Below are 26,310 nucleotides of genomic sequence, written 5' to 3' on the forward strand. Positions count from 1 at the left end.
ACAAGCACTTTACAAATTGGGGTTACATGGAAGCAAAGTAAAAATGCATTCAGGTCACGGACATAAAGGGTAACTGAAAAAACTTACAAACAGTCTGAGTTTATCACAAACAAATGGCTAAATCGTCTAACCTGTTGTAGGCTGATAAAAAGTGACTGGACTTCTCACACTGGGTTTCACAGACAGAAGCAACAGACAAGCCAATGCTAAAAGACTTGAAGCAAGGAGAGTGAGTTTGTTTGGATCTGGACTTTCTCGAGGTAATGAGAACAGAGAGAGTGAGGACAGCATGGAGAGGAGGGTGGTAGGTACTCACGAATGGTTAAATCCATCACTTGAGAGGCCAAGCAGAAGACAGGATGCTCATACATTTCTCTCTTTTTCCCTATAAAAGAGGATTTGGGCATGCAAGAGGCTTAGGTCAGAGGTAAAGAGGTTATAAGGTTATAGGTCAGAGGAAAACTTCATATCAGGTTAAAAGGAAAATAGCCGCAGAGTATTTTGGGATACATACAGGATAAAAAGGGAAAAAAAAAAAAAAAGGAAAAAAAAAAAGGGTTAAAATTGGAGATCTACTGGATTAACCATTCAGCATGCCCATGAGTCACAAGAGAGGTTGTGACCATGACTCTAGAGGTTTGTTCAGAATTGTTTGCAAGAATATGATCAAAACGTCATGAATAGAGGGAAATAGATTTTCACTGGTTCAAGGCTCCGAGATACTAAGGATTTCAGCCTTCAGTATCTAAGACTTTCACAGGTATTTCTTCATAAACATAGCCTTGAGCACTGCTGCCATTGATTCTGTTTTGCACCTCTGACAAAACTCTCTTTTCAACACGTGGCTATTCAAACGTCAGCATTCGAAAGCAAGATTTCAAAACCACGCACAGCATCCAGAGATGCAGCTCACCGAGGCAAATTTGTTCTTTGCTCTTCTAAGCAACTATTGGAACACACAGTGGACTATGCTCATGAGAGAAAACCTGATGCATGCAGCTGGCGGATGTTGGGTTGTTTGAACTAACAAGCCCAGCATGCTTTGAAATTGGTGTTACAACCACTTTTATAGAAACAGGATAAAAAAGTGGCTGTGGCCAATCACGGATAAAGGAGGAGAAAAGCAGAAGAGAGCAGGTAGTGTGGAATGAACTATTTCCCTGAAAAGGTAGCTGGAAAAAAAATGCGTTGCTTCAAAGTATTCCCAGACCTAAAAGTCACAGTGCAAAAAAGAGGGCAGGTAATTAACACAACCAAGAAGAATTGAGGCACAAAAGGAAAAGTACACACTAACTGTTCTACTTTGGAAATGAATGCATTTTTACTTACAGATCATAAAGTTTGTTTTTGCATAGATTTATCTGAAAGAAGAGAGCAAATCTTACCAACGAGTTAGTGATATTTACACAGAGAACCTAAGGGAGCCAGCACTGGGTAGAAGCATCCATCAACAGAAAAGCTGCTTTTGATTCTCAGTCCTTCTCCAGCCTCTCAAACATATTTAAACATTGCATTTTACAGAATACACCAATTAAAATATCCTGTGAAGTTGAGTACTTTGATAAATTGCCTGATAATGCAGTGCTTATGGAACCTTCATTCCTTCTCTATTTTAGTCACTCATTACCAAGTCAAGAGTTGATAAACATCCTTTTAGTGCCCAATTCTTAAGTGTTTCTCACTGGATGCATAACAATGAATTCATTACCACTGGTACACAATTTGCATCGTTAGACAGAAAAAAAAAGATGGAAAAAGAGAGGACATGTCATGTACAGAACCTGGACAATTTGTCATACAACAACCCAGTTTTTCACGTAAACAAGAACTAGGAAAAGGTCAGAGGGAGCCGTTTTTTTTCTCCTCTCAATATTGTCCTAGAGGCATAGAGTGATAATCTCAGCTGTAGGAAAGCTTCACATCACACATAACAGAAACCCAAAGTCTAGAGCAGAACATACCATTCATCTGGAACATAGAGGTTTAAGCAATTGCAAACTCAGATACAGTTGGGTAGGAGTTTCAAGTTGGGAACAGCAGCCCACAAAGGTAGCAACATAAACTGATCAACACGTAAAGAACTACTGGATCAGAGAGCTTCAGCTGACACGTATCCTCCAGCAAGCTTTAAAATGTCTTTTTGATGGCTACATGTGTCTCTGGTCACTGGTTATTATTCTCCCATAACTTAAAAGGTCAATAATATCAGCTATGCCGGATTTAGAGTGACAAGAAAGAAATCTGATGCAAGTACAGGACCAACTGATCAATGACTGCTATGCACAGTGCAAAGACAAGGAAACACTCCCAGAAAAAGACATTTTAAATCGGCTACAAATGATTAAGCACAGATTAAACAGCTTTTCAGCTTCTTATTTTTCATTTGCTTCCTGAACTCCACTGTCACAAACAATTAGCTGCACTATACCTTCAGCTGCAAAGATGACAACCCAAGTATTTCTCAATTTGTTCTTTAAACCACTGTGTGAGTCTGAATAGTACACCACTGGCCAAATGCACTAAAGATATTAAAAATAAAAAAAAGCTACAGTTCCTTTTAACTGTTTCCCCTCTTTTTTTCCAGGAAAAAAAAAAATGTTTTACATAGCTTTCACTCTTAACTGCTTCAAAAGCAAACATCACAGAAATGATTCATAATCACATCAGTTTTATTGACAAGTGAATAAATAGTAAATGAGTTTCTTTCAAATAGCTCCCAGCCACAGTTGCCACCTAGAAATATAACAAAATTGTAATTTCACAAAGAAAGAGCCTTACCTTCAATTTTGGCATACTCTGATAGTCGAGTATAATTGACTAGAGCTGCTTGCTCCAAGCATTTACGGATGACTGTTTTTACCTCCTCTTGAGGGACTGGAGTAACTATGTCTTTCATCAGAACCTTGACACAAGAAAATCTGATTTGTTGTGGCATCAGGCACACATAACTGTTTTTTCTCCAAGCCCAACAAACACATCTGTTTCTGCCCCAGTGCTGCGTGGCTCTCGGGGTAAGCACAGAATAGGCAGAACCGACGACAGGGTCACCTTGGCCTGACTGAGATGTGGGACCTACCCTTTTCCTGGCATTCCCTGTCTCTATCCATATCCTATGGCATGCTCCAAAATCTGTGCTTCCCATTCCTTAGGGAAAGACATTAAGATTTATCCCAGCTTCCTCAGGGCTGGACAAAGTTTGCACTTCTGATGATTTGAGCTCATGTCTGGGCTTTGCTGCACAGGTTAACTACAAGGCATTGCTTGTAAGGGTCTGCAGCATTGGTTGCTCATCAGAGAGACAGCTAGTCCTTATGCAGGCACAGGTATCACCTGCACTGGTGGTAAGGGCCATGCTGCACCTGGCCTCCAACCTGAAGCAGGAAAAATCAACAGTCCCACCTAGTATTTCAATATTAACTACCAGAATTAGACATCCTCTGCAAAACAACAGTTCCTTAAGCTCTCCTGGATGGAAAGATTTATGAATGCAAGTATTTTTAACTACTCTTTGTCGTTTTTATGCTTACCCTTTCCAGCAGCGATAGAGTGGCTTTTAGCGCACCTTCTGGACGGCCAAATGGAAAGCAGTACCTAGAAAAATCACAGCATGTTAACATCAGACCAGGTGTGTCAATCAACATTTCCAGTGCTATGAATATGCTTTCCCACATATGTTCAAGCAATTCTCTGGTCTTGATCTTAGTGTTCTTTCCACTGAGTAATTTTCAGAAATGGCTCATGTTGCAGATGGAAGAAAGCAAGCCAGAATTAGGGGCAGTGAGGAAGGTCAGCTAGTTTTAGTTTATTAACTAAAATTAAATTTATTTTATTAAATCTCGTTACCTGGGGAGTTTTTAGGTCTCCTAAGGAAGAGTTAACTATCATCTCCTTGTGAAAACAAAACAAAGCTCCAGCTGTCTCCAGCTGGAGACCCAGGTTCAAGGGGCTCTGGCACAGACCCAGTGTGCTAGCCCATGTCACCCACCCGCATGTGCAACAGAATGAAGCTGGTGTGCTACAAAGGCAGCTTATCCCTTTTAAGGGGGGTAGGATCCTTCGTTTCTGCAATATCGACATCCCTGAAGAAAGCCCTGCCCTTCTGTATGCTAGAAAATATAAATGGCTAATAACTGAGAACAGAAATAAGAGAATAGGGGTTAAATTTTAGAAAAAAATCAGCATTACTCTGCTTACAGAAGCAAGATGGTTTGAAATACCCGTTTAAAGGTTATTTCTTTCAAGGCACTCTCCAGATAGAAACATGCTACAGTGCAAGCGTCACTGCCCTGCTCAGGTCTGTGCTGCTTATGCAAGATTCCTGCAGGCGTTCAAAACCTGCCTTTTGGCTTTGCTGATTAAAGGAGGGAGTTTGGAGGAAATCAGCCCTCTCCCATTCAGCCTCGAGTCTCTGCCTTTACCTAAAGTGCGTGATCTGATTCTCCAGAAGCACACGCAGCCGCTCCTTGATCTCTTCAAATCGCTCTTTCTCATCGACGGTTACCGTTCCTATCCCATCCGGCCTGAAGGAGAAATGCCATGAATGACTCAGACTCCACCTCACGACCCTGGGAAATCATCTGCGCAGCAAAGCACATGCTGCAGGTTGGGACACAGATGTCACCAGCCATTAGACCCAGGACAGAGCGAGCTGAGACGCAGCAGTCACAGCAGCACAACCGCAAAGGTATCAGAGAGCAAGAAGGCAAAAAACACCCCCTCTCAGAATGATAATCTGTATATGGACAACCCCCCCCCCCCCCACCCTCCCGTATTTTTTTTCTCTGACAGAAAAGCCTGAAAAATACATGAAAAACCAGAATCCCTTCTTACATATAGGTATACAACAAGGAGCGCAACGCCAGCTTTCACAGCGGGATTGGGCTCATTGCTGGCAAAATGTGGATTTCTTAATTTCTGCAGAAAAATTCAGCTGTTAATTTAACATAATTCACAGCATTAGGAATATCGACAACAAGCTTCTATATGAACAGAATGTAAAATTCTGCGTCACTGAATCACCTTATTACAATAATTTATTGAAGTCAACCGTCTTCAATATATTCTGCCAAAATGTACCTAGAAAGTGGTAAGTATTTTTTACCTGAGTGATAACAACGAACACGTTTTATCACAGAATTTCTGGGAGAATTTGCTACACCCTGGCATTTGCTGCGTGCACAGGACTGCATTGTAAGACCCCAGGCACTGGCTCTGCCTCGGGCGCTCCTCATCCATCCGTCACCGAGCACAGTGTGCAACGAGCACTGCTACGGCTCTCCCAGGCTGGGACGGGTGTCCCCATGCTCCCGTCCTCCTGCCACAGACCTGGCTATAAGCAGCCATGCCCTCCTTTTCCCTGCACCCAGATGGCAAATCGCACGGTGGAGCAGCACGGGCAGAGGAGCCTAATCCATCACCAAAGGGCTCGGCGCACCAGACAATCGGCAGCACCGCTTCCCAGCCCTGATGAGCAAAATCTGCAGATTTGTGTACTCCTGGGCAACTCCGCTGGCACAGGCGCTCTTTAGGTAATGTGAGGCGTCTTAAAATTGAACAAATGTTCTTACTTAAAGGCCTCCTCCAGTGTTCGGCTTAAGCTGCATAAATCCTCAGTACTAGACTGGTTCGGCTATACAAAAGACTTGGCAAGGGATTACAAAGCTTCTAATGAACCTCCTGTCAGGGGTTAATTGGTTGGCTTTATTTTCCTCTTAAAGAATCAAAGGCCTTAAACTTAAAATAAAAAAATACAACATAAAAAAAAAACCTATAAAAATGAAAAGCAATAAAATCTGTACCATCTCTTCTCCTTGACCCCATATTTAGAAAGTTCTCAATATCACAGGTACAAACTCTGATATTCCAGTACAAATGAACACAATTAAAACATTTCAGGAGAGTAGCCAGCAAGCCTTACATGATGTTGACTGCATATTCTTAAAGCACTGTTAAGTAAAACTTAAAACGCAGAAAAAGAACTTGAATATCTGGAGATGTACTTAAATTTAAACAGCATTTCATCAGAATTTGTTACTTGACTATTTGCCAAATTCAGTTGTGCATTAAGGAAAAAAAAAAAAAAGGGGAAAAGATTTAGGCTAAAACTTGGATAAAATGTCTCATCTGGGGAACGCATTTCATAAACATTTTTGGAAGTATGGATCTGGTCTCATTAGTACCTAATTAAGGATAGTTATTTTGAAGAAATGAGCAAGCCACGGGGGAAAAAAAAAAGAAAAAAATTAGACATGGAGCAAAAATTCATGTCGGAAGATGCTCAATGTACTTTTCTTCCCAAATTCCATCAAGTAGTTAATACTCTGACAGAGATATCCCTGCCTTTTGTTGCGCTGTGCACCTCGCAGTGCCAGGTTTGCTCCCAAGCAAATAACTCAGGGCAGGTTGTGATATATGCTGTACATGAAGGGCAGGGCTGACTCTCTCGTCTGACTTCTGGCACTCCTGTACCCGCAGCAACCGGCGGTGTCACTGGGTTAATTGTGTCAGCGCTGAGGTTGTGAAAGCCGCCCACGCTGGCAGCGATTTGCTGGTGGACTGGAAATGGTCTGAAAGTTATGTTACCCTTTGCTGGGTCAGCAGCCTCCAACAGGGAGACTTATTGCCAGGGCACCTGGTGGGTCTAGGTGAGGTCTGTTCCCCCAGCAGACAGTGCTTATCTGAGGAAGGGCTGCTTGTAAAACCACCATTAGCTGTAAAAGACATATTGAAGGGATTTAACTGGAAGCAAAGTGCAGTAATGTGAGAACTACACCAGTGACTGGGCATCCCACTGCTGGTGCTGGTCGAGGCAGCATCAGCACGTGTCTGACCGCGCAGCCCTCCCACATGAATCATACCCTCACTGCACGGGAAGGGCCTGTGTTTCATCAGAAACAAGCATGTAATGAGCTGTGAAAACACCTGATGTGCCACCACCGTCTGCGGCCTGCTTTCACAGCACCAGAGCCATGTGAGGAGGCATGGCGGGCTTTGGAGAACAAAGACCAGGAGCAAACAGCCCTGCCTTCACCTACGGTGCCCCTCGGCCCCCACAGCCCATGGCCAGCAGCCAGTGTGAGGCATGAGGAAGGAGAGTCCATCCCCACACAGGAACCCACACATAGCCCAAGCAGCAAGCCGCTCTCCTGGATCATGCTCCAGCAAACTTGAGACAAGCTACAGGTCAGCCGTAGCCATTTTTGGAGCAGCGCGGATGTCTGGAAGGGCCTGCCAGGAGAGAGCCATCACCACTGCAAGGACTCCCTTTCTCACCCAGCTGTGGACTATATTGCATCTGACATGATGAGCATCTCTCGAATCTACCTTTCAAATTTTCGGCAAACCATTTTCTCACTGTCCTTCACAAAGTTGACATTTTCGGCAGCATGATAGGAAAGATGTCATGTCGGCTGCTTTTCAAGTTGTTGTCACAGTGGTTAGCACCAGTTCTGTCATCTTTGCTTTCCTCACAATCCCCCATCTTGAGCCATGTCACAAATAATAATACTTCCCATGTTTTTGTCAAATTTCAAATACTATAACCCAGCTGCACGTCTTCGGATTTACTAGTTATGTTAATCTTGTTGCTCATCTTCTCAGAAGCTGAAGCATTAGGAACTCATTAATTAGTGACAAATGCAGGATATACATAGAACTGGAAAAACACCACCGAAAGCCTTGCACTTAATTTATTAGCTGGATAATTTTAAAACCTAATTAAATATGCAAGTCAAATATACTTTGAAAATGCTATCTTTTTGAGGGAACATATTTATTTTCCCTCTGCAAGAACACAAAGGCTATGTAGCCTAGCATTTAAGATCCACTTCTGTGCTCTAGACAATTCCATTACGTGGCTGATGGGACTGAAAAAAATCCACAAGAGAAGTTCAGGTCTCACCAACTTGTTTCTGATGCTTATCAGCGATTTTGTTTTTAACAATGATCTCCAGCTCAACTTTTACATTTGATATCTTATCTGATGGGCAGAAGCACCGACTCCTCCAGCAAGCAGCATTTCTGCAGCAAGGCTGGCTAAAACACAGCCAGAGGAAACGAATGCGCTCACACAATCTTAAACTGCATCCCTGTAACACCGAGCTAAGCAGGGATGGGTAAGGAGAAAAAAGCAAAGTGGTGAAGAATAGTTCTGTACGTACACGATTTGTGCAGAGCCACAAATGACAAAATGGGTCTGAACCTATGGGGTCAGGTCTGCAAACAGAACAAACATCACCATCTAAGTGGGGACACCATTTCATCTGATTCTCTATAGCTCACGGACACTCGAGGTGTGTGCCATAAGTTGTGGGCAGAAAGGGAAGCAGAAGGGCAAAAAAGGCAAGAAAAATAAATAAGGAAATTTTTAATTATAAGTAAACAAGTTTCGAATCACTCCTTCTGCTGCAGATTCATTATCTTGGCTCAAAACTAGTCAATTCCCAATGTAAATATTTCACACGGAAAGTTTTAAATGCTGCTTTCCCTATTCCTCATTGTTTTTAAGTTATAAACCACGAAAATAACAACACCAACAAAGCAGGTGGTGAAATCAAAAAAAGGGGCTGCAATTTAAACAGCGAAAACGATAGTCCTTGTTTAGCTTGGACGGTTTGTGCAAATTCCAGGGTTAATTATAAATTATAATTAGGACCTGTGATCCTAAGGCCACTGCTTTATTCTACTAGCCCCGCCTCCCCCCATGCCCTTTTCTAATTATACCCAGTGCCCCCAGGGCTAGTTATGCTGCTAAAACAAATATATCAAAATGATTTTTAACAAAGACTAATATATGAAGCAATAGCATGCATTTGTATGCAATTATAAATATACAGTATAGCTCCAGTGGGTTAATCTCTTTGACATAAGCCTGTACGAAATACCATGGCGGCTCACGAATGGAAAGACAGATCATCTTTTACACCTTTTATGTTTAACTTGTCTACACTTTTTCTACTGGGGAAAATATTGCTTACACGTAGCAAACAGATCTTTGCACGCACTGTGAGCCCTGGCATTCACAGCCAGCGAAAAAAAAACAATGTCAAAAACTGATGCAAATAATTTGATTTCTTAAGTAACAACTCAAATATAAAACACGTGCTGCCTTCAGCTCCCTTGCTGCTTGCCAGGTGCAGCACATATGAGCCATGCAGTAAACACGGATGATTAGCGCCTTGGACAGCGCGTGTCAGGATGGCTTTGGGAGGCTGCCTGGCAGGAGCTCACAGGGGGAACCGATGCTGGGCCACGTCGGGATGCGGGACCACAGCTGGTGTCCTGCCCTCCCGCGTCGCCCTTAGCAAAGCCGACCTGAAAGAGCCCACCTGGTTACACCCCTTGAAAAAGCTTTTTCAGCCAACACCAGTTTGGCCCAACGTCCCTTTCTTCTGAGAATTCACACCGGCTGAAAGCCCTTTGTTTGGCTCATTCCGCCACCCGCTCTCCTTCCCTCCACGCCGCCGCAGGTGCGAGCCGCTCCGTCCTCCCAGCCCGCCTGCCTCGTGCTCCCGCTCCCCTCCACGCCAGCGCCAAGTCACGGCTCATCGCTTCCCATGTGCCATCCACACCCCCGACGCCGCGCGACTGAACCGAATGGCTTCTGAGCACTGCCATCCCACACCTATTGCAACGCATCACGTCAGCCCCAGCCGTGTGTCTGCCGGTCGCAGGCGATGCCGGATTGCATCCGACAGACGGCCGCCGCACACGCCGTGTCATTGCGGGGCTGGCGCGACACGGAGCCAGCACCTAACGAGGGGTTATGGTGTTATGCCCTGTGAGGTCTGCAGGCAGGGCTGCTCATCTGAGCGCAGCGATGTGTTGATGTATTTAGCACTTCTCTCCCAGGACCAAAATGCGCCGTTTTGTTGGTCTGGTTTTTATTTTTAAAGTCGCGGTGTGGAAATCTTGCCTTTATATGGGATAGCCGGATACGCAATTAGAAAATAAACAAAAAATATATGAAAGTGTTACGCGGACTTTTTGATTCTCCAAGGTCTGTGACAACAATATTATTTCTGGTTTTGTGCTGTAAAACACAGCTCACAGAGGGAAGCATAGGTCACTGGCATATCAGGATACTTAGCAGGGAGACTTGGGGGTGTGAGGACTTTGGGTAAAAGCCACTGAACAGCTCACCACAAAGGATGCTATCAGACTGCAGGAGATTCAGGCCAGCATCCTGATTTGGATAAGCTCAACGTCTGCTAACACTTCACACACACAATCCATATTTTACTTTTATCTGTAAAAGATTCAGATTAGCAAGGAGAGAAAGAGTCCTTTTTGGTGCCAATCTGAACATCTACAAAGAAAGTTAAACATGGAACTCTGCTTTCTTTAAACCATGTCAGTCCATTGCTTACACTACTTTCTGGAGGACTGCTGGTAAAGGAAAGTGATGGCCTTAATGGTCTCAGGAGCACACAGACATCAGTAACCACACAGCCTGTGCTGTCGGTGTCTGAGTGATGCTACGTGTTCCTTGCATTTCATGCATGTATAGACATCAGAAATCATCAAACCTCACATAACAGCAGAATTTCACAAAGGCATCAGCGGTACCTGGTGGGTAAGACCCTGCTGTGAAATCGCTTGTGGCCACAGCAGTGAAAAGCCTTCAGTTCGGGTGTGCAGCAAGTAAGGAGGGACCAGAAAATGCTCGACAGCGAGGGCTTGCCTGCCTCTGGCGCCTGCCTCTGGCCCCTGCCTTTCCGACAGCCTGTGCACAGTACACACAGGTATCTGCTGGAGGTGAAACTCAGGACAAGCAATTTACATTTAACCACGTTTTTTTTAATTTCAAAAAGGAAGAAATTGACAGAAAAACCAAGGGGACTGTCATGCAAATAGCAGTGATTTACAGCCTTCTTTTGGAGAGATTATATCGGGCTTCCAGGGCTCTGAATAAACTACAAGAGCCCAAAGGGAGGCAAAAAAAAAAAAAAAAAAAAAAAAGAAACCCTATCTAAAGCACCAGGGCTCCAAACCAGCTCCAAAATCGCACTGTGACCGCGTCACCTGCCGTGGCGGCGGGGTCAGCCCGAAGCTGGAGGTGCAATGCCACCCGCTCCGCCCGGGCACGGCTGTGCCGGACAGGCGAGGCAACGCGCCCGCACTGACGCCTGTCATCCTGTCAGCCCCGAGCTCCGGGCTGTCCCCGGCATCTGAGCGCCCCGCACCTCCCCGCTGACTGCGAGCGACTGTTGTCTCGCTGCCTGACCTTACACAAACGCGATGCAAACAGACAGCCCACCTCAGCTCCATCACTGTCTGCTGCTAATACAGGAGATTGATAGCCACATGAAAACAACTCCCCGCTCGACCTTCGGTGCTGGGTGGCATATTCTGACTGACAGCCAACCTCATTCTGGAGAAAATCAAACTACCCAACTTCTTCTCTCTCTCTCTCTTTTTTTTTTTTTTTTTTTTTCTGTCTAAAAAGTGAAGTAACTTCTTTTTATAAAGAAAATCAAATCAACACTTTCTCGGTTTTGACAGAGGAAAGAAGCCTTTGTTAAACAGAAAGATGCCTCCTAACTTGAATCCTCCCCCTGCACTGGGGCGCACGGATGGCAGTGGTACCCGGCGTACAAGATGCTCCATCAGGCACAGTGCTGCGTGCTACACAGTCCCAAGCATGGGCATGCACCCACCTCTACCAAATATACATGGGAAATTTTCTTCTATAGGCTTGCTGGGCAGAGCATAGTCCCCGGCTAACCCTAGGCAATGGATGCGAATGGTATGTGGGAGGAAGGGATGCAGAAGAAAAGAACCCAGCTCTACACACGCCATAATTACCAGTAAGCACTGCATGGATAAATATCAGCTTCTCTGTGCACTCTGCCAGCCAGCTCTCAAATGCATGATGTAAGTGGCCTAAACAGTGTTCTGAAAAGAAACCACGACTCTTCCACTCAGCCACTAAGATTTCTATTAGTAGAAATGAAAGAAAGGGAGTCACGTTTTCTCCTGCAGATCCCCTGTGGCTCCCTGACTTCCTGATAGCAGACGCCACACCACTCAGTTTCTGTACCAAACTCTTCACCACATGTGCCCATGGTCCTGGCAAGATGCACGATGCTGCAGCCCCAGCAGCCCTGAGACAACCATGAGATGGCCCCAACTGAGAGGGATATACCCCTCAGACATTTGGAGTCAGCCATCAGCTAGCCATAATTAAGATGGAGAAAAGCACACAGTTCCCAATAGCAATATTTTAATCAAATCTATCAGGCCAGCTTCATAGAGCTGCATGTTTGGAAGCACCCGACTGTGTCCCAGCAAAGCACAGCAGCCACCCACATCTCTGGGAATGCACAGAGACACAGCATTGGAGTCTGCACATCCCATAGGGCTTAAGGCATCATGGCACCTTCAGATACATCCTGCCACTGACACAGGAAGAGGATTCTGAGGCTCTGTTGTGCTGAACCCTGAGAGGAACTACACCGAATAGCCATGACCAGTAGCCAACTTCCTTTTCATTACACAGCTTTGGAAAACAGGACTTGGACCAGATCCCATCTACAAACCAAGGATCCGTGTGCAGTTCCTTGAACACACCTGAATCACACCCACCCCAATCCCTGCATGCCGCAGCCCTGCAGCCTGCCCAATGTGCTCGGTGACCGAGGAGCTCGCTGCCACCTACAACACACTGCTGTGCACTGTGCGTTTCGCTTACCTTTTTGGCTCTGGATTCGGCTGGGATTTGGAATCTTTCCTTTTTTTGGACTCCTTTTTGGAATCCTTTTTTGTCTCCACTTCAGCAGCGGAGGGCTGAGACACTTTGCCCACCTCGCCGTCTGCGCTTGGCTGTGACCCGCCAAGCAACTCTGCCATGTGGTGGCTTTGGGGAGTGATTGGGATGTGCAGGGGGGGGAGGCCAGCAGCACGAGTGGAAGAAACAGAAGAAAACATGAAATAAAAACCACAAAGCAAAAGAAAAGGAAACTAAACTGAAAGCAAATAAGTGAAATCAAAGAACAATTGGCAAAGATGGAACAAACGAGTGAAAGAAACTTATAACTGAAAAAGAAACTAAGGAAGCAAAAACTTGGTTTCCATGACAAGATGTATGGAACTAACTGCAAAGCAAGTGGCAGACTTGCAACGTGAAACCTGGGCAATATGTGTCATAATTCAGGATGTTATTTACCAGAGGGTTTATGAAAACATGTTATTATTTTATAACACTCATTTCTTCAGCAGCATGTGCAGGATAGATACCAGCATCTCCAAATATATAATGCAATTTAACGGGGAAAAAAAGCAGAAAAAGAAGCTGCAGTACATTACAACAAAATAAATAGAAATGGAAAAAGCATAGCTCCACTCCTGCCACCAAAGATTTTCCATATTTGAGAGAAAGGAAAGGGCTATTGCTTAAACTGAAATTCCTCTGCAATAGCAGCAAGATAAAATTCCCAATTATGCCTGAGCAATCAAGGGCTGACGTCACACTGCTGATCAGACAGAGGTGCCTGAGGGCTTCAAGCACTTCTGAACACTGAAGTTTGATACTGCTGAAAATTTCATTGCTGCAACTTGTCAGATCCCCTCGTGCAGTAATTAAATCAATGCAGGATATTGCTTACACCCATTACATAATATTCGACCCATGACTGTCACATGTACTTCAACTCTATCCTGTCCAGAACTGCATCTAGCAGGTGTCTGGGTAAGAAAGTTACCAACCTTCTTCTCTGGATCCTCAATGTGCATTTTTATTGCTTACATTAAACAAGCAGTGAAACAAACAAACAAACCGACTATGCCACTAGAAGCGCTGCTGCCAAACATCCAGCGTGAAAACATATCCAAGGAAACCTATATCTGACAAAGTCATCCCTTGCTGGCAGGGAGCTGCTAGCCAAGAATAATTCCTTACCTGTTGCCATGAACATGTGATGCACAAAAGGCAAAGCTGTAGTGAAGTAAGGTGGGGTCAATCATAGCTCCGTTTTCTGCGCGCTCTAGCAAATCTCTGAGGTAGCAGAGATGTCTGTGACAGCCTCTCACTCCATTACGTGCACAATACTCATCTAGCACAAAGACCTGGCCAGGACTAAACCAGCCCTGTTTAGAAATAAAGAGACTTGATTTTAAATATAAGTTATTAAATACAAATGTTATCAGATTTGGAGGTGTAGTGGTCAACTGTTCTAATAAAGGAAATACAAACCTAAGGCTACATTAAGAAAAAAGGAGAGAGGTCACTCTTAAACAAAACAGTCTGCATATCATCACCTATCACAGCATATATTCAGTGCAACTGTTAACAAAAAGATATTACGCTACCATTAACAGGAAACGTCATTTAAAATGCTGGAAAGTGAGGCCAGTTCATGTCAGTGCCTAGCAAAAAAAAAAAAGAAAGAAAGAAAGAAAGAAAAGATTCACACCTTTAAAGAGATGACAAAGATTAGATTATTTAAGCAACGTGAAACAGTAATCTCATTTTGGGGAAGAGACTGCACATTTGGCCAGGAGTGAGAAGAGTGATCTTGGGGAGAACATGGAGGATTACAGTGAACAACTTCTCCTGCATTTGGCACGTAGGAACGTCCTGAAGATGGAGGAAGGCAGATCCACAGCATCAGAAAAGGACATGTCGTGTCGTTCTCATTGCGTACCCTTGGAGACGCGCTCAGTTCGCCCACCACCTGGCAGGCCAGCGCTCCTCGGCATCGCAGCAAGCACAGCTCTTTCAGCTTTCCTTGAGCATCCACAAACCTCCAACAATTGTTGCCCATCAGTCCTAAGGGCTTGGTGACATACGTCCATGCTCCCGAGGAGGACTCTGTCCCATGAGAGGACTGCGCAGTGCCCGGTGAATGTCCCGGGACAGCAAAGTGTGCCTCTGCCTTCAGCGAAGGTGCTAGCGAGAACGAGAATATTCCTGTAGATTGCTTTTCAAAACGCTGCAAAACCGTCAATATTTACATGGAAATTTGGGTGCTAAACAATTGCTAAGACGCAGCTCTGGAATGCATCAAGCTGCAAAATCTTTCATCGTTTAATTGAAAAGTTCCTGCAGCGGGCGGGAGAGTAGTTGAGGCAGAGCACTGCCCCTATAGGCAACTTCTTTGCCACCCCATCTGTTACCCCAAATGCTACATCTTAGAAACAACACTGCTGTGAAAGATTAAAATATATTTTCTACCACTCAGATGACACCAAATCTTTTCTAGATGCCAAAATAGCTGCTTTGAAAAGAGTTGAAGAAATATCAATTAAGAGCTCAAAGACATAGAGAAGGATTTGCTCATCCTTATTGGGCCAACTCCAAAACAGATTGAGAAAAGAATTAAAATAATGAGGGGAAAATGATAGATATAGGGAGTAGCTACAATTCTGGGATCACTGGAAGTGCACATTTCAAAATGAAGATACAGAACAATGCAGATGGGACAGCACTCTGGAAGGCTATTTTTTGGGAGGGGTATATTTGCTTTCACTGCTTTTTACTGATATTTTTGTTTGCTTTTTGGTTAGAGGCATTGATTCTGGACGTCTTTATGTTGCCTGTTTGTTACATCCTTGGACCATCTCCTCACCTTCACCTTGCCCCTTTTCTTTTAAGTCTTTGGTAATTAGGTATGGGAAAAATATAGAAATACCATAATTACTCTGAAATAGATATGTGGATTTGGTTACCAGGGTAGAAATGCAGTTTAAATTGCTACATTCATCCGATATATAGAGAGGACTCGATCCTTCCTACAGGGTGAAATCTTAGCACCACTGACATCAATGGGAAGGATGGCACTAATCTCCCTGGAGCTGGGTATCAAGCCCACAGTTTGGGGTGAAGGAAGCAAGAAGCTGGACCTGCTGTGTTCCACACTGCTCCCCTGCACCAGAGCCAGAGAAGTGCTAGCACTTAGACAGGAGAGATGGGGCAAATCCTCAAGATTGCTCCCCTGGTGCAACACAGGGAAGCCTGAGCAGAAGCTCAGAGGTTCAGTAATGAGCCTCAAACCTTAAATCTCATGAGAGCACACCCAAGGAAGCCATGGGAGAATCCAGACCAAGGAAGACCAGAAGGTTTCCCTTTGCATGGCAGAGATATGAAATAAAACAAAACAAAACAAAAGAAAAAAAAACAAGAACTGAACGGAGGTACAAAGGGGCAGCAAGTGCTGCTCCTCACGGCCTCAGAAAAAAAATAAGGTCTGATGAAAGGCTGTATTCAGACAAATCCCCCACATCTTCAAGCAGATCCTGGCTGTTGATGAAGATTTGCCTGGCACAGCCAACTGTCACCCCACCAGTCTGGCAAACACAACTAGTAGTGACACACTGGATATTTCACCCAACGTGGCTAGGTGTAGCTCAGTTTGGTCTCCCAAGTGTCCTCAGTGGCATTGAGAAAGGCAGAGTGGACACTGGAAGAAGGCTGTAGAGCATGAAGAGCTCAACTGACAGTGACTGAGAAGCTGAATGGCACTGAGACCACGCCATGCATCCCTGGAACCAGTGGGAAGTGCAGCAGGAGATTCTGAGCTAGGCCTGTCAGGTTTGGTGAAACACTGGAAAATTTTCAAAATGGTAGAGTGCAGTTTCTGTGAAAATCACGATTTTTGAGGGAAAATTTTCATTTGTCAGCACTTGCATTTTCTCATTTACCATGGAGAAAAAAAATGGATAATTCAATTTGGAGGCTTGCTTTATGGGCCTTTTCATCCAACCCCTTCACAAATTATCTCTACTAGACTGGGCATTCTGGAAGACCACACCTTGCTATAAGCTGGGTGTTCTGATGCGAATTCCATGAATCCTGACACAACTGCTGCAGCAGGGATCCAGCTGCATGAGCTGAATGCTGGTAGTAGGTTGGGAAGTCTTCGGAAGAGTAGAAAGGCAGGCTCAGAAATAGCGTAAGTGTCCATGAAGATAGGAATGAAGTTCCATGCATGCGTGGGGTTGATATAAAGCTGGAAGAGTTACATACTCTTTCCCTATCAGAAAGTCCAGGAAGAGCTGTGAAAGCAATTGTGCATTCAGCTTGTGGTCGATGGGCAAAAGCCTCAGTAAGCAATGCCGACAACGCTCTTCCCCTTTCCCAGCACAGTGCTCTCTGCCAGCAAACATCACTTCTGCCATAGCTGAGATTAGTCAGACAGCCTGTTTGTTTTCATAGGGATGCCTGGCTCAGCCAGTGAGTGGGCTCGCATTAACGTTGTTTAACCTGGTTCCATGGAAGGGAGGCAAAGCTGAGCTATTCTGTGTCAGGGTAAGCCACTGTGTCTGGGTAAGTCTTCCATGGTACTTCCAAGTCAGCATTGGAAAATAAGATGTAGGACAAGGCAAAACTCTTTGGGACTTGCACATGAACATCCTGTAGGAAGAACAATTGCTCAGCAGTAGACAGAGTAGGCTTACCACAGGCTCACAGCTCCTATAGGCAAGCCAGCACAATGGGATCATCAACTTCCCACAAACACCTCAAGAGCAGTGAAAGCTCCATGCGGTTGAACTCAATTTTTGAGGCCAGACTGATTTAACTTCACAATCAGGACAAAATCAAATTAAAATAAAGAAGCATGTGAAATCCAAGTGTAGGCGAACACAGCCCATTATTCTCGTCTTCATAACACTCTGTAACGGGTGATTTGAAAGAAGATCATTAATTGGTGATGCTCTGCTCTGAAGAGGCACAAGTCTTGGTGCTGAAGGGGACGCCATCACTCCAGTAGCTTCTACCAAGAGACCTAAACATCTCAATAACAAGCAGGTGTGTGGCTGGTGGGTGTCTTGAAGAGAAACATTATTAATAATTTTCAGCGATGACCTTGTGACTATCCTTCAGACATGAATTTAATTAAAAGGCCACAGATTCTTCACTGGGCCCAAGGCTGCACAGAGACAAACCAGCTGCAAGCCAACCTGTCAGACATGCATGGATGGGGATGGTCTTCCTAGAGCTAGCCATGCGTGGGGAGCAGAAGCTGCATGCCAAACCTACTGCCTGCTGTAGCAAAGTCCTTGATGGAGCTGGTGAGAAACTCACTGCAGGTCAGACAGTTCTCCCATCAAGCCTACTCACACCACTTGGGTATCTGGAGCCTTTCCCCATCCCATCCTTACCTCAGGGGACGTCCACAACTGTACCTCCTAGCCCTGCCTATCATTAGGAAGGTGATAACTCACTCCTGCTAATGGCATTTAATGGATCTCAGTTTTCCTGAGATCAACCAGTGTGGTGGGGCGCTGGGAGCTGAGCAGATGAGAGAAGCACCATGGCGGATGGGCACTTGGAGGACAGGATTTGATCTGGACAAGCCTGCTGGCAGATACTCAGCTGTGTTCCCAGTTTGTTGCTTTTAAAAGAATGCCACTCGACAGTGCCAGATCCATGGACTGCACAGCTGGCAAAAGGTGGAGACAGTCAGGGTGGTTCTTTTGCAGGAGAAGCCAGCGATGAAACCCCAGTGTGGAGACTTGCGTGCAGCATGAGGAGGCCAGCAGGTCAGGGTCTGTCTCACACCTTTCAGGTCCTGCATTTCAGGTCTCATCTGCACCCTCTAGAGAGGCTTCACCCTGTTGTTTTCTCAAAAACTAAGAGCCTCTTCACTCCCACTCACCAAATCACTAGAAATTCATTGTTCATGTTGTACTGCTAAAAGTTATTTGTCATATAAACTCTCAGTAAGAGCCACCAAGCACTGCACCCAGCCAACGATTACAAGCAGTCATGGAGCATCTCCGTGCCACTGCCATACAGACGATGTTATACAGCAGTGGCCTGAGAGCTGCAATCTTTGCTAATGGAACAAACATAATGGGCATGCGACTACATGAGCAAGGGCTGACTGCAGGATCCCTGCAGCTCTCCATCTACTCCCACCTGTTACCTGCTTGGGATCCCTGCTCATACCGAGACACAGAGCTGGGCAACAGTTATTCCTGGTGTGACTCCATTGACATGGGAGGTGGTACCAGACCGTCATCCTTCCCCTGTTCTTTCATCCATAACACTCTGGAAGGCAGTGTGGGAGGCTGCAAAACACTGCTTCTGCTCTCTACTGCACATCCCCACACAGGAGTTTGTCTTTGCAGGAAGAAACATTTTAAACATTGCAAACAGAAATGATAAAGACAGTGCTACTGGAGAACAGCAGTCAGTTCACTGGAGGTAGCCTCTCAAAAGAAAATACCTCTGGCCCAAATTCAAACCTGGCGCAAACAGAAGTGAATCTTCCAGCAATGGGGGATTAGCCCCCAGTCGTACTAGCTTTGATTTTGCTGCTTGGTGTTTATATCACTAGAGACCAAAGAATATACTTGCCAGACAAGAATAGGAATCATTAAGTCTGTGGTCCAAAGTGAGGCGCTGAACCATCTCAAAGAGTGAAGCGTGGTCAAAGTTACAGGGATTGGAAGAGATAAATTCATCCATGCCATGCTTTTGAGCTCTATCTGCATCTGTTCATTTATACATATAGAGAAAGACACCATTTAGAGAGATATAACATATTTTAGTTGACAAAAACAACAGAAAAATATACAGTATGAAGCATGAAAGCTAAATATCTCCTCTTCCTTACATTGCCATTAACTTTTCTCTTTGCAGGCTACACAGTACACTCTTCACCTCCCATTGTCAACTTGCATCATTTATGGACAATCTTATTGCACTGTCAATGGCTCATTATAGTGCATTTATTCTGTACTTAAAAACAGAACACAAACCCAATAACTTACTCTGTATCTTACAATAGGCTACGAATTAACAGAGTTTTGGCTCAGATAAGTAAATTAGCTCCTATTTAGTTAGTTGCAGTTAATTATAATAGATTCTGCCATTCTAATGAAGTTATAGCTGTAGCATTTTTCTCTACATTTACTAGGTTTTCTAGGTATCAAACCAGTTACGTTGCTCTTTATTCAAATGCCAACGTTTGTCTCCCCATGGCAATTTTTTGCTAATGGCAACGTTAAATGCTACCTCAAAGAAATAAAAAGATGCTCTTTTAAACATTGCTAATAAGTTAAATTGATGTGTAGTTTGTTAGCACTGAGAAAGTAACCTGATAGTGTGCTGGAGCTGCCAGTCATCCTGACAGGGACAGAATTCCCTCTGCTCGGATTCCGAGCTGCCATTTTTTGGGTGAATTAACAGTCTCACCGTACTCACACTTCTCTGATTTGGTGACGTTTATGGGCACTAACTCCTAGCGGCTAATTAATTAAACTCAACGTAGTTAACTAAAAGTACACCGGTTGAAATGAAGCCACTGATCCAGCCTGGGTGCGGCCAGCCGGGACCCTGCTGGGAGCAGTCTTTGTTCCACCAGTGACCGGGGAATTAAAAGACACCTTTCACTCGGTTTTGTCTGTGCTCAGCTTCCTACTATATGGGTTCTTGCCAAATCCCCAACGAATAGAATGGGATTTAAATCCTTCCCCTGTTTATAGCCTCCTAAGGGAACTGGGTGGCCTTGAAACAATGTGGCTGAAAGGACACAAAAATGCAGTTTTCCGCAGTAGTACTATAAGGTAACTGTATTTGTTTCAAAACAAAATTGCTCTTTACCAGAAGAAACAAAAATCCTTAATTAAAAAGAAAAAAAAAAATTAAAAGGAGCTTTAAATGATAATGAGATAGTATTCTTTTATGTATGTTTTATTTAACTATTTATATTAATCTGTGAAGGATGGCATGCATTCCTAACTGCCTCGCTCATGTCTGTGCTCTCAGATATTGCTGATCATTGGAAGCAATCTTTGCATTTTCTGTATAGTCTGTCGTTAGCTATATACAAACTATATAAATAACATCACCCACTGGAAGGAAATCAGACAAATTAAAACATGTAACATTTCAATTAGCTGCCTGCAATACTTAATTCAGCAGTAGCTGGCAATTTTCCTCACTAAAACCCTGCTGAATAAATGCTGATTTCAATTGCATCCTCCCCCTCCCCTATTTTTTTTTTTTTTTTTTTACAGCCAGTTTTATGCTTTTTGCTGGTCCATTCCTCTATTCCATCCCATGCACTGAATTCTGCCTGCCTCCCCTTTGCCTCTCCCTGCTCCCAAGCCCCCTGTCTGCCTCCTGGCAGCTCTGTGCATCCAGTGCAGAGGAAGCAGCACCGAGGTGGCAGCACAGGGCTGGCTCTGAGGACAGAGACAACCTCCTCGGTCAGAGCATCACCGCCATGGCAAAGCCAGTCTCTAGCTTTCTGCCCCATCATCTGTCCCTTTGGGCCAAGATCCATCTGACAGAGCTCACTCCCGAAGAGTTCCCCCCGTGCTGGTTTTGACCTATCTCTAGCGCCCACAAAATGCTCTAGCAGATATTATCAGACTATTTTTAATGGATTGTTGCTCTGCCGGGTTCCTCGGAGTTGACTGCAAGCTGACAAATTGGCTGGAGGCCTTAATTTGCCAGCTTCACTCAGAGATTTTATTACTTTTCAATTAGGAGCCCTGATACACTGTCAATCCTCTTGTTCTGCAAGCAAGGCTCTGAGATTTGAGTAAATCAGCTGGAAATGTGAAGAGTCCTCTAGCCCTTTAGCTGGTGAACTTTCCTGAGCAGATGTGCGAGAAAGCATGTTGGAAATGAATTTTTTTACTCCAAACTAATCAAATTTCTACCACTTTGTGTTCTCTGAGCAATTTCTTGGCAGTTGCTGAGCACTGGCACAGCACTTGACCATCCATGCTCAAGGGCAATTGTACCTGTACTTATCAATTCTACTTGTGCACATTACTGCATTGGGCACCTGCTGGACACCCATTCCCCCAAACCTCCCTAGCTCAGAACAACCACTGCAGAAGGAGGAACTGAGCACGGCACTGTATGAGCTTGCATGACCAAATGCACTTCATGAGTGCATGAGCATGAGTTCTGCTCGGTCGGTGATTCAAAGCATGGTTCTCTGACATGGAAAGGAAGATGAGCAGCTCTCCATGCACCAGCCCAGTGCTGCAGGTCCTGCACCCCAAGTCCCCAGGTACTGGGCTGGGTGTGCACCCACTGCGGGGCTGCAGCAGGTGTGGTGGAACAGGAGATGTCTGGAGGATGGTCAGACACACACGGAGTTCATTACAATGCCACATCTGTACTGCTCTAGAGGTTTAAAAGTCTTAAGAATATCCAGGAGCGGGTTTCAAGGGACAGTCATACTCTAAACTCACCTTCCTTTAATTATTAGGAAATAAATCTGCAATCTGCAATTTTCATTTTGATTTCTCCAGGGGACTCAATTTAAAATGAAATTTAGGAATCAAACTTTACCAAAAGCATTAAATCCCTAGAAAACACAAAAAGATAAGGAGGGATCTAAACATATTGTTCCTCTACTACACAGAGCTGAACTGTCGACGTCTGCCTATAAAGTTTTATATATAGTCCACCTTTGTTCAAAATGTCTTGCAGAGTTTAAATGAGATTTTTAACAAAATGGGAATGGCTAATATTTGTACCCAAACTGTACAGCTAATTTGTCAGTACTTTAAATTAATTGTTTCACTCAAATACAGCTGCTTTTTTGACCCTACTCTGTTATTCCAATCAAAAAGAAAGGAGAAACCAAAGAAAGAAAGTTATACGATGCTCCAGTAACTTACAATCCCTTTCCAAGGTGCTGTGCCAAGCTAGCTGGTGCTCCTTTGTTCAGCTCCCAGACAAAATGCTGCTGCAGGCCCACAGAAGTTATCTTACATATTTAGACAAGCTGCACACAAGTGCAGCTGAAAGGTTTTCGATGGTGGTCTCAGAAGGGAGGCTGCGAGGAGAGGTAAATTGGCAGCACAGCCTCCACAAACCTTTCTTCTTCCAAACTACAGATCCCAGCTTTTGTGTTACACTTGGGAGCTTACATTATTGTCTCCTCTTAACTACTGCCTTTTTCATTTTGCCCATCTTTATCCAGTTTGCATCTTACACTGAGTCCATTAACTAGCCTTCTGCCAAACACACCCTGTGCAAGTGTTTGAAATCAGAGCCGCCAGGATTTGCCAGCACCGGGAACACAAAGATTTAAACGACAGCAATAATGAAAAACAAAGGACTGTCCCACCATTTTGCCCTGCGAGGGCTCTCTTCCTCTTTATCTAAATGTTGTTTAAAAAGGAAGAGACAAAATAGTCAAATCTCTCACTCCTGGCTTTTTTTTTTTTATATATATATGTATTTCACTGCCCTCTGCATTTCTTTGGCTGCAGTGATAATTTTGGCAGATCTTGCTCTGAGAGCAGTGAAGTTAATAATGGGGGACAAGCTCCATAAAAGAATTCTTGTTATAAAAGGCTGCAGGTAGCCATTTTATTGTAAGAATTTTTTACTTGGGATTTCTTTCTTTTCATTAATGAATGACTTCTAGTACCAAAGGCAACTTAAAAATCCAGTAAATTTAAAACACGTTTGTTGGTTAAAAAAAAAAGACAAAAAACAAAAAAAAAACAACAACCAAAGAACTGTAAATTAAAAGGTGACTTTGTATCTTACTCATCTGGAAAATGTGTGCTTGTCATATCTGCTTGACATTACAAGAATGAAGATGTGGTTTGGACAGTAACAAACAATGACACTAGTCAACCTCATCAGGAGACATGAAATAAAGGAATGACAATGATTGATGGCAGCTATTCATTTACAGATACGTCTGGAAAAGTCTTCACTGGCACAGTCGGGCAAGTGGGAGAAGTTCTCTGGGCTCGGGGGCTCAAGAGCAAAGAAGTGCTCCTATGAGCTGCCAGAGCATGGGCTGCAACTTCGGATGGATGCACTGAGTGGAGCAAGGGGTTTCCTTAGCCAATATCGGTGTTCTGGGGGAAAATCCACACGTTGGGCTTAAAAACGCCCAGGTGCTGGTGAGAAGCCAGCTGCTGGCAGCCAGGCCATGACTTACCCATTCCCTCTCAGCAGCATCACAGCACGGCCACTCCCAAAGAGCCCCGCATGCCGCGCTGCGTGCAGCCTCCCTGAGCTCGCCTCCTCCTCTCATCTTATTCTGTCTTAGAAGATAGCTTGGTGTTTAATCGGCTGTTTAGTCTTTTGTTTTATGGCATCTTGCTGCAAACAAATCCTCTCCTGCTTGAGTTACGATTTTAAGAAACAATTAAGAATGTTCCTGTAAATCAGCAGACGCACTGTGCGCTGAATTGAAACCTACGTTACCTGCTGCTAGGTAGTTAAGAGATTGGGAGTTTGTACTATGCACTGACATAACTCCTTGTGCACTAAGTTAAAGATCTGTTTTTAGAAGAGCTATTTACAATACAAAACAATGCTTCACAGCGTTTTTATAACTATTTAAAAATATTTTGAATTGGATGACAGCAGAACCCCGTGAATTTATATTTTATCAGTTAGAGCCTCATGCTTCTTAAAGCATGTAAAAGTGATTTACAGGCTATTTTTAAATTCATGCAAGTTACGTGAGAACTGAATTAACATTTTGATTCTGCATTCCTGCAATGAAGCATCTGCAAGTTGACAATACAGAAGACACAGCAGCGTTCTCATGATATCTCTATCTGTCTAACAAAAATAAAGCAATTAAAGCACAAAACTAATAAAATAATCTAATAGGATAGCAATGCATTGTAGTGCAAATACATGTAATGTTGCCAGACCCAAGTTCATTCATTCATTCACTCTTTCTTTCTTTCTTTCAAAGTGGCAAAAATCTGTATTTCCGTCAAATTGAACTTTTAGCAATAAAGTCTGGTAAGAATCCTCTTTGGAAATCCAAACATTTAGAAAAGAAAAAAGAAAGAAAAAAGAAAGTGTCTGCTGAGAAGGAATTCTGCCTGCTACCCAGGGGTATAGTTAACACACACGCACATACTCACACACAGAAAAGAAGAAAAAGAAACAAAAGGAGAAAGGAGAAAAAAAGGAGTCTTGCTGGATGGCCAGGAGGGATGACACCGCCTGTTCCTTCTCATAATTGCATTCAGATACTCCGGATACATATTTGCCAGCTCTCATGACCCACTGATGCTATTCCCTCCTAAGGAAAGCAGGCACTCACCAGGTATTAGAGAAGCAAGCTTTTGGCACCAGTAAAGGATTTGTACAGTGTGTACTTAAGCCTGAACAAAGACTAAGGAGAAGCTCTTTTACAGCACAACTTTGTGCTTTTATCTTTTTCAGAGCAGGTATTAAAGTCGGAAAAGGTAACGACTGAGGACAAATTAACAATTCCCCTGGCTTATCCTTCAGCAATGGTTGGTGGCTGAGACCCCCACTAAATATTTGGTTATGATAATTTAGGGGAAGCAGCAGCCCCTCTGTGTCTGATACATTTAAGTCAGAGCGGGTTGGGGTCCTTGCCAAAATAATCCCCCGTTGTATTGGCATGGAACTACCAAACCTGAAGGATTCGAGTGTGTGGAGGTAGAGGGATGGATTTTGGCTCCTTGGAGTCCTGCACCTTGTCTAGAGCTCGCCGGGCTCCTGCCCTACCTTGCTAGGCTCTGAGCAGTCCGTGGTTAGCCCCGCGTGCTGGTGCGCTGCACCAAGCTCGGCATCGGAACAGAAAGAAAGGATATTGTCAGAGTGCAAAATGATCTGTTTTCAGGCAGTAAGCAGTCAACTAGATGTAAATTCCATGAAACAAAAGAAGGTATTATTTACAGTTTTATTGTGATGTTAATTAATATTTACATCTTGGAATGAAAAATAGAGATGTTAATGATTGGCTTTACTAAGAGGATCACTTGATGCCAATGTGAAAGCCAGGGAGAGAAGGCAATTATGCAAACATCACATGCATCCTAATTTCAGTATGGAAACTTACATTTCAAACCTAAATTCAGGAAAATAACATGGAAAGTTTGTACTACAAAATCTAAACATGAGAAAGATTTAAGAGAAAAAAAAAGCACATTGCATACGTCAGATAATCTAGTCTGATTATCTGAGCTGTGCTAGCTACAGGGAAGCACTTACCCTTGAGTCCAGCTAGAAGTTAGCAGGGTAAGAAGGAACAAACCAGAATAACATAAAGACTAGCAACAAGGCTCAGGAAAGCAGACAGGAGCCCTAACCTAGCAGCTAAATATTTGGGTTCAAGCAAAGAATGAAAAAGAAACTTAAAAGAAAACCAAACCAACCAAAAAAAAAAAAAAAAACCAAAACACTTACAGCTGAAAATTTCTTATGAAGCTCAACAAACCTAGCTACGGATCATGGGGGAACAAATCATTACAAATTCTCAAAACAACCAACTCTTTGTATATGGCGTGATTAACAGTCATTAAATAGAAACAGACATTAAAAATGAAATATAAGCACAAGTGATATGTAAGACAATTACTGACCAATCTTTTATGTTGAAA

General features: G+C 43.8%; 1 protein-coding gene across 9 annotated transcripts in view; it reads right to left on the minus strand.

The window, feature by feature from the left end:
- The window catches only part of CADPS (calcium dependent secretion activator), a 174,218-nt gene that overhangs the window by 54,087 nt on the left and 93,821 nt on the right, over positions 1-26,310 (minus strand). For 4 of the 9 annotated variants that reach the window (XM_090148363.1, XM_090148362.1, XM_090148358.1 and 1 more), the window contains exons 12-17: positions 19,301-19,437; positions 13,898-14,085; positions 4,419-4,520; positions 3,528-3,591; positions 2,779-2,902; positions 317-385 (exon numbers count right to left, since the gene is read on the minus strand). In XM_090148363.1, coding sequence (XP_090004489.1) covers positions 317-385; positions 2,779-2,902; positions 3,528-3,591; positions 4,419-4,520; positions 13,898-14,085; positions 19,301-19,437 — 684 coding nt within the window. Of the gene's footprint in view, positions 1-316; positions 386-2,778; positions 2,903-3,527; positions 3,592-4,418; positions 4,521-12,691; positions 12,857-13,897; positions 14,086-19,300; positions 19,438-26,310 lie in introns of all 9 variants that reach the window. The other 5 variants (XM_090148364.1, XM_031606364.2, XM_090148359.1 and 2 more) reach the window with 3 other exon arrangements.

The sequence above is a fragment of the Phasianus colchicus genome, chromosome 11 (assembly GCF_987193195.1).
Source record: "Phasianus colchicus chromosome 11, bPhaCol1.hap1.1, whole genome shotgun sequence".
Taxonomy (NCBI): domain Eukaryota; kingdom Metazoa; phylum Chordata; class Aves; order Galliformes; family Phasianidae; genus Phasianus; species Phasianus colchicus.